The sequence below is a fragment of the Varanus komodoensis genome, unplaced genomic scaffold (genome assembly GCF_004798865.1).
Source record: "Varanus komodoensis strain SLA01 unplaced genomic scaffold, ASM479886v1 scaffold57, whole genome shotgun sequence".
Classification (NCBI taxonomy): domain Eukaryota; kingdom Metazoa; phylum Chordata; class Lepidosauria; order Squamata; family Varanidae; genus Varanus; species Varanus komodoensis.
Window position 1 is genome coordinate 2,594,126 of NW_025336182.1, and position 8,924 is coordinate 2,603,049.

Below are 8,924 nucleotides of genomic sequence, written 5' to 3' on the forward strand. Positions count from 1 at the left end.
ATTGAAACTGTTCCAGGTATCGCATCTTTCAGTTCAGCAGAATGCTGTTCACATGCGCTGAATACCCTCCGCCTGTAATCTGTAAAAACCAGCCACCTTTTCGGTGCACCAGTTCAGACTCTGTGTGTGTGTGTGTGTGCGCGCGCACTGCTGTGTCTATCTGAGCCAACTGGCTGGAATCCTTCCTTGCAGGGGTCTGCTGTGTGGCGTTAGAGGTTTGCTGCTAAATGCAGTGGAAGTCTAGCAAGCATATGGATATTATTGCAGTAATAAATAATCTCCTTCTTTGTAAACTTGGAGTTGGCGTATGACTCCTTGGAAATCCCAAAAAACCTTCTGCCCAAGGCTGGGGTAACACAATAGGGATGGCAAGAGTTTAACCTGAAGAAATGTGGGAGAAGGCAAGGCTGCCCCTCGTGCGTCCAGGCCCGGGGCCTTGGGGACTTTGCTCCCAGAAGTTTGGCTTTGATTTCGAAGTACTCAGCCCTGTCAGGGAGGCAGAACTGGGCTTCTCACGTCACCTCTAACAGCCAAGTTGGCACCGTGTGGGAAGGGCCGCCCCGGTTGAACAGGGCAGGAAGCAGATCACTGAGAATTTAACTCCGGGGGTGTAAGAATTCACCAAGATTTATAAATGTCTTTGTAGAGAGGATGGGGATTCTTTTTAAAAAACGCATGTGGAAGAAAGCAAAACGAACATGTTCATCCATCCCTAGCTGCCACGCATGAAGTTGCCTGGATCCTTGTTCTGTCTAGGTTAGGCAGAGCAGAGCAGAGCAGAGCAAGGACAGACCTAAATCTTGCCCAAGGGGAGGGAAAAAGGTGCTCAGCAGCTCATTCAGGCCAAAGGTCTACCAGGAGCAGAGGGTGGTGTCCGTTCAGCCCAACCGCTCGATTCCTTTTTGCAGAAGCTCTTGGGGGCCCATTCCGGTGCCCGGCAGGCCTGGAGGCATCCGGAGCCCCGGAGCCTCGCAGGCCCCCGCCTGTGTGGTGCAGGAGGCGGCGGCAAGGGTGGGTGCAGAGGAATATTCCGAACGAATATTCCGAATGGGGCAGGGCTGGATCCGAGCTCCCTCCCTTCCCTCCCTGGAACACCTGCTGCGCTGCCAGGGCCGCCGCTGATGTTACGGAGGAGGGCGCCGCCATCTTGCCGCCTGGCGGGTTTCCGCGCCCCTCTCTGCTCCCCCCCCCGCCGGCGTCGGTGAGAGCAACGCCGGATTGGGGGGTGGGGTGCGCGCGCAGGCGCCGGCTTAACCTGCCGGACGCGGCCTGGGGCCAGCAGCCGAAGGGCAACAGCCAAAGGGGGGTCGCCGCCATTTGTGGCCGTTCGTGGCCGTGCGGGGCTGGGTGGGCGGGGGGCTAGGTCGGTGGGTGGAATTTTATATCAGGGGGAGTTTTATACTGTTTTAAAGTTTTATTGTATTTCAATTTGTTTTTATGAAGTCGTCCCTGGCCATGCCGACGGTTGAGTTACCTGGGGCACGCATGGGCGCCGCCACTGGGGTGGTCGTGGGCAACAGATGTTACAGAGGTGGGGGTTTAAGGTGTCCACGTAGAAGAAGGAGGGACAGATGGCTGACACCTGTCCCTCGTTCTGGTTCTGCCCCCAGCCAGAGGGATCCAGGTAGTCTTGTCAACCGCCCCTCGGGCCTGACGGTGCTGCTGCTTAATGCCGGTCGGTCCACAATAAATCTTCCCCCATCCATGACTTGATTGTGGATGAGGGGGCCGACCTGGCTTGCATAACAGAGACCTGGGTGGGAGAGGGGGAGGACGTCGCCCTCTCTCAAATGCGCCCGCCCGGGTATCTGGTTCAGCACTGTCCACGCCTGGAGGGGAGGGGAGGGGGGGTCGCTTTGGTTTACCGAGCCTCCATCTCCCTCACGGGACTTCCGGTCCCTTCGAGGCCAGGGCTGGAGTGCCTCTACTTGGTGTTGGGCGACCGAGACAGACTGGGGATTCTGTTGGTGTACCGTGCACCCTTCTACCCAACAGTCTCCCTGCCTGAGCTGACGGAGATCGTCTCGGACCTGGTGTTGAGGACCCCCAGGATGGTGGTCCTGGGGGACTTCAATCTCCATGCCGAGACTGGTCCGACCGGGGCGGCCCAGAACTTCATGGCCTCCATAGTGGCCATGGGGCTGTCTCAACATGTCATTGGCCTGACCCATGAACGTGGACATACTCTGGACCTGGTTTTCTCAACGGAGCAGGAAGAGGGGGGGTCTGAGGGTGAGGAATTTATGTCTGACACCCCTGTCATGGTCAGATCACTTCCTCGTGAGGTTTGTGCTCGAGAGTGGCCTCTCCCTCTGTAAGGGTGCGGACCTGATTGTGTGGGTCAGCCCCCGGAGCTGGGTGGATCCAGACGGATTCCTGGGGGCCCTGGGGGAGTTTCCGGCTGACAAGACTGGTGCTCCTGTCGAGGCCCTGGTCGAACTGTGGAACGAGGAGATGACCAGGGCTGTTGACACGATCGCTCCTAAGCGTCCTCTCCCACCGGGCAGAGCCCGCTCTTCCCCTTGGTATACACCTGAATTGTGGGCGATGAAGCAGGCTGGGAGACGGCTAGGGCGTAGGTGGAGGAGATCACGGGATGAATCTGACCGAACACACTTAAGAGCCCATTATTGGGCCTATGCTGTGGCGGTGAAGGCGGCGAAAAATTTTTTTTCTCCGTTTCCATTGCCTCTTCAAAATGCTGTCCGGCGGAGCTTTTTTGGGTGGTACAAGGGCTGGTCCATCCTGGCCCTAAGAAAGATCCGGTTCCACCATCGACGGCCCGCTGTGACGACTTTGCCAAGCATTTCAGGGAGAAAATCGCTCAGATTCGTCACGAGCTAGACTCTACTAGTGTTTCAAAGGCTTCTGGGGAGATACCAATGTCGCCGTCTGGTCCAAAATTAATGGATGAATTTCAGTTATTGCGGCCTGATGATGTGGACAAGGTGCTTGGACGAGTACATCCCACCACTTGCCTATTGGACCCTTGCCCGTCTTGGCTAATTAGCAATGCCAAGCACGGGATTGGGACCTGGATCTTGGAAGTGGTTAATGCCTCTCTGAGGGAGGGCCGGGTACCTGCCCCTTTAAAGGAGGCGGTAGTCCGACCGGTCCTGAAGAAAGCGTCACTGGATCCAGAGATGGCCACTAATTATAGACCAGTGGCCAACATCCCATTTCTGGGCAAGGTGTTGGAGCGGGTGGTGGCGGGACAACTCCAAGCCCTCTTGGATGAAACTGATTATCTGGACCATTTCAGTCCGGCTTCAGACCCGGGTACGGTACTGAATCTGCCTTGGTCGCCCTGTATGATGACCTGTGCAGGGAGAGAGACGGGGAGTGTGTCCCTGTTAGTTCTCCTGGACCTCTTAGCGGCTTTCGATACCATCGCCCATGGTATCCTTCTGGATAGGCTAGCGGGACTGGGGGTTGGAGGCACTGCTTGGCAGTGGTTCCGCTCCTATCTCAATGGCCGATTCCAGAAGGTGGTGCTGGGGGACTGTGGCTCTGCGCCATGGCAGTTATGCCATGGAGTCCTGCAGGGCTCCATTTTGTCCCCCATGCTATTTTACATCTACATGAAACCGCTGGGAGAGGTCATCAGGAGACGCTGAAGACACCCAGCTCTACCTCTCGTTCTCCACCAATCCAGGTGAGGTAGTGGCTGTGCTGAACCGGTGCCCGGCCGAGGTGATGGGCTGGATGAGGGCCAATAAACTGAAGCTCGATCCAGACAAGATGGAGGTCCTGTTGGTTGGTGGATCAGGCTTCGGAGAGGGTAAATTGAACTTAGTCCTGAATGGGGTTGCACTCCCTCTTACGGACAAGGTCCGCAGCTTGGGAGTGCTCCTCGACCCAGAGCTTTCACTGGAAGCTCAGGTGACTGCAGTGGTGAGGAGCGCTTTCTTTCAGCTTCGGCTGAACCATCAGCTGCGTCCCTACCTGGAGAACGAATGCCTGGCGACAGTGACACACGCATTGGTAACTTCCTGACTTGACTTCTGTAACGCGCTCTACGTGGGGCTGCCCTTGAAGACGGTCCAGATACTTCAATTGGTTCAAAATAGAGCTGCCAGGCTGCTGACGGGGACTGGGCGTTATGTTCACATGACTCCAGTTCTCCGTCAGCTTCACTGGCTTCCCATTGAAGTCCGGGCCCAATTCAAGGTGTTGGTTATGACCTATAAAGCCCTTAACGGCTTGGGTCCTGGTTACCTGAAGGAGCGCTTATGTCCATATATGCCCGCCCGCCCCTTGAGATCAGCAGGAGAGGCTCTTCTCCGGGAACCCTCCGTGAAAGAAATTAGGAGGGTAGGTACTCGGAGGAGGGCTTTCTCTGCGGTGGCGCCCAATCTATGGAATGCGCTCCCCGGAGAGGTCCGCCTGGCGCCGTCGTTATTTGTTTTTCAGTGCCAGGCGAAGACCTTTTTATTCAAACGTTATTTTAATTGTTAATATTATTTATTTATTTTATTCTTTGGCCAGGGCAACTTAATTTATACTGTTAAATTATATTGTTTTATATTATGTTATTTATGTATGACTGTGAGCTGCCCCGAGGCTTTGGTGAATGGGGCGGCATAGAAGTTCCCTAAATAAAGTAAATAAATAAATAGATGATGCTGGCAGCGCGTAAGCCCTGGACAGAGCTTCAGGCATTTGGAAACTGAGTGAGCAAACCTCCCTATTTGCAGTGCAGGGGATCCTTCCAGAAGGCCCTCCGTGTCCAAGTCCTCCTCAATAGAAGCTCGGATGCTGTCGGTGCCTTTTTCTTTAAAACTGGGAAGCACCCCCCCCCCCAGCTCCTTAGTATTCAAAATGGGGAGAGAAGACAGGGGGGCTGGAGAGCCCCACCACAAGGCTAGTCACGAACCGTGCCAAGCGGAGGGTGAAGGGTCTAGGCAGGAGAAAAGGAGAAAGCGAGAAGCAGGCGATACCGAGCGCTGCAGAGGGTGGGCTGCGGGGAGAAATCTAAACAGTGCAGTTTTAATTACATTCCATTAAATCTTTCGGGCCTGCGTTTTGCTACACATTCTAATGGTAATGCCGGGACATCTGCATAGAGGTCCTTTTCTCATCAAAGATGGCTCTATCAAAGACACTCCTGGGAAACCCTTCACCTTTGACCCCTGGGGTCAGGGCCGACACAGTAGCCCCATAGTCTGCGCTGCTGTAGAGAAGCGGTGTCCGTTTTCCTGCTCAAACCTGACCAGCTTTTCGCAACAGCGGCTAATTTTTTTATGTGAACGGCGTCCTGGGTTTCTTGTGGGGGTGGGTGGGTTCGTGTGCTCTTGATGTGTGTATCAGATGCCTGAGAAAAAGCATCCTTTTAACGATCCGCAATGCTTTGCACGAGACACCGAGCGCACCCCTTTTCCGAGAGCAGCTCTTGACCACGCATTTATACTCCCTTGGAGAGCTTCGAGCCAGACCCTGGCCGTGATTTCTCTGCCCCACAGCAGGATGCCGTCCCTGCTCTCCCAAGCCTGTCCCAGGGAACTGGCAATGAATGCGCAAGGAAGCGGCGGTGTGGACCCAGCCGCCTGCAGTCCCTGGGGGCTGCTTCGCGCAAAGTGGTTGTGCTGACCACACGCACAATGCTTTGCAACCGGCATTGCTCCTGCCACGGACAACCACAAGCCGCCGCGGGCCGGGTCTGCCGCAGGGTCCAGGGCTGGATGCGGGGGGCGGGGGCAGCGCGGAGGGACGCCGGCGCCCTCGAGACTCCTGCGAGCCAAGCCCAAAAGCCTTGTGCTCACCTTTTCCCTGCAGGGCTAGCCTTCTGATGCCAGGAGATTTCTCAGGTGTGTGCATGTGTGTGTGTGGGGGGGGGATGTCTCAACAGGGGAGGGGCACCTACAGACTGAAGAGCTGCTCTGTATTCCTGCGCATTGGAAGAACTTTATCACTGAATTCGCAGCTCATTCTGTATCTGCAGATGCAGCCTCTGCTGGTTAGAGAGGGAGAGAGAGATTTAATGAAGGCACAAAAGAGAGTCTTTCCAACAGTGAAGGGCTGAATGCAACCACCAGGCACAGGAATAGTCAGCCTTTCAACTACCAGAACAAAGGATTTGAACAAAGTCAACAGGCGAGGTAGAGAGACATGGCTGCCCCTCCTCCTCCTCCTCCTCCATAGAGTCCTTCACGGCTGGCCACTCTTGCGCCTTCCCAGCGAGGCTCACAGTGCGGGACAGTAAACACTGAGCATCCACAGACAATCACCCCCCCCCACTTTAAGTTTAGGCAATATTAAAACAAACTCGTTAAAAGGAATGCAAAGCAACACTGTGTGTTTCAAATAGAGAGCAACAGCAACTAGCGCAAAACCTTTTCCACTGAAAGCGGGGGCAGTGTTTTTAAAAGCCACGGCCACACTTCTCCCGGGAGGGATCCCGCAGTGTGGGGCCACCGCAGGAAAGGCCCCGTGTCACCTCCGTGGGGTTCCTGGGTGTCCCCCACGGTGCCCTGCTGGGGGCAGGAGCCCCCTGGCCTGCCTCTGAGGGCAAAGCTGTGGCCTTCTCAGGGTGGTCCCCATTGTGATGTGCAGCGGTGACCTCATCAGCAGAGCTCTGAAACCGAGGAAGAGCAGGCACCGTGCGAGAAGGGGGAGCCCTGCGTGCCCAGCTCCAGGCAAGGGGAAAATGCCACGATCCACAGAAGCAGACTAAGTCCAGGTCAGCCAACCTTTTGGCCTCGAGGGCGGAGAGAGAGAGGCGAACGAGGACTCTCATGGGAGCACCCGTCTCCTCCGCATCCCACCCAGGCTACCGAAACGGTGACCGGCACAGCCATGCCTAAGCGAAATGCCCCGGCCATCGGGATCGACCTCGGCACCACCTACTCCTGCGTGGCTGTCTGCCAGCACGACAAAGTGGAGATCATTGCCAACGACCAAGGGCACCGGACAACCCCCAGCTACGTGGCGTTCACCCACACCGAGCACCTGGTGGGGGACCCGGCCAAGAGCCAGGCCTCGCTCAACCCGCAGAACACGGTGTTCGACGCCAAGCGGCTGATGGGCCGGCGGTACGAGGATGCCTCCGTGCAGGACGACATCGGCCACTGGCCCTTCACTGTGGTGAACCATGAGGAGAAGCTCAAGGTCCAGGTGTCCCACAAGGGCAAGACACGGACCTTCTATCCCGAGGAGATCTCTGCCATGGTGTTGGCCAAGATGAAGCAAACCGCGGAGGCCTACTTAGGCGGCCCCATCTCCCAAGCCATCGTCACGGTGCCGGCCTACTTCAACGATGCCCAGCGCCAGGCCACCATCGACGCCGGCACCATCGCCGGCCTCCAGATCCTGAAGCTCATCAACGAGCCGACGGCTGCCGCCATCGCCTACGGGCTGGACGTGAGGCACCAGGAGGGGACAGGCTGCCGAAACATCCTCATCTTCGACCTGGGCGGGGGCACCTTTGATGTTTCCATCCTTGCTGCCGAGGACGGCATCTTCGAAGTGGTGGCCACGGCGGGAGACACTCATTTGGGCGGGGAGGATTTCGACAAGAGGCTGGTGGGTTACCTTGCGGAAGAGTTCAGGAAGAAGCACAGGAAGGACCTCCGTCTGGACAAGAAGGCCATGCAGAGGCTGAAGATAGCTGCCGAGCGGGCCAAGTGCACCCTCAGCTCGTGCTCCAGCGCCAGCATCTCCATCGACTCGCTCTGCCAGGGGATCGACTTCCACACGGCCATCACCCGGGCGCGCTTTGAAGACCTGTGCTCAGACCTCTTCCGGGCCACCTTAAAGCCCCTGGAGGGGGCACTGAAAGACGCCAAGATGAGCAAGGGCGACATCATGGACATTGTCCTGGTGGGGGGCTCCACCCGCATCCCCCGCATCCAGAGGCTGCTGAAGGACTTCTTTAACGGGAAGGAGCTGTGCAAAGGCATCAACCCGGACGAGGCCGTGGCCTACGGAGCTGCCATCCAGGCCGCGGTTCTCACCGGCAACCGCACCCCCAAGACACAGAACGTGTTTCTGCTGGACGTCACCCCGTTGTCCCTGGGGATCAACACCCAAGGGGGGGTCATGGCGACCATCATCAAGCGCAACTCCCCCGTCCCCACCAAGGAGACAATGGAGTTCACCACCACGGAGGACGAGCAGGACACCATCCTGTTCATGGTGTACGAAGGGGAGCGGGCACTGACCAAGCACAACCACCTCCTGGGCACGTTCTCCTTGAAGGGCATCCCTCCAGCCCCCTGTGGCGTCCCGGTCATCGCCGTCACGTTCTCTATCGACGAGAACAGCATCCTGACCGTCTCCGCCAAGGATGTGGAGACGGGGAACACCAGCCACCTCACCATCTCCGACACCCGTGGGCGTCTCGGCAAGGAGGAGATCGAACAGATCGTGCGGAAGGCCGAGGAGTTCCGGGCGAACGACGTGGCCCAGCAGGAAAAGATCGAAGCCGCGAACTCCCTGGAGTCCTGCACCCTGGAACTGAAGAGGGTGGCAGAGGAGCAGGTGCTGGACGTGAAGGCCAAGAGGAGGATGCTCAACCTGTGTGAAAGCACCACGTCCTGGCTGGAGGGGAACCCGCTGGCGGAGAAGGACGAGTGTGAGCAGCGGCAGAGAGACCTCCAGGAAGCGTGGGCGGCCATCTGCGCCTCCCTTGCTCTGCGCGAGGGAGCCGACGGGGCCTCCGAGGAGGCTCCGGACGTGCTGCTGGGCGGTAACAGCGAGCCTCCCGGGGGAAAAGAGTGACTCGCCGCCAGAGTGCACCGGCTCCCCTGCAGGGCGCATAAAGTTCGGGTTGAAAAAGGACCCTGCTCAGCCTCTTTGATGTATGTGTGCTTAGCTCAGTTTACTTTTCTATAAAGTGCCCGAGATCGTATCCCTAGAATCAAAATAAAAATTAGAAAGGCTTACCCAAGAAAACATGCCAATAAATTACGAAGTTGCAAAAGAGG

The 8,924-nt window shown here is 57.1% G+C and overlaps 1 protein-coding gene across 1 annotated transcript; it reads left to right on the forward strand.

Annotated features, from left to right (window-relative positions):
• Positions 1-6,795: 6,795 nt before the first annotated feature.
• LOC123032880 (heat shock 70 kDa protein II-like) lies at positions 6,796-8,718 on the forward strand. The gene has a single exon (XM_044449059.1). It carries the CDS (start codon positions 6,796-6,798, stop codon positions 8,716-8,718), a length of 1,923 nt encoding a protein of 640 aa, XP_044304994.1.
• Positions 8,719-8,924: the final 206 nt, after the last annotated feature.

Bases quoted from the DNA above. Each gene is read 5' to 3' on its own strand.
- LOC123032880 (XM_044449059.1), top strand. From the start codon at position 6,796: ATGCCTAAGCGAAATGCCCCGGCCATCGGGATCGACCTCGGCACCACC.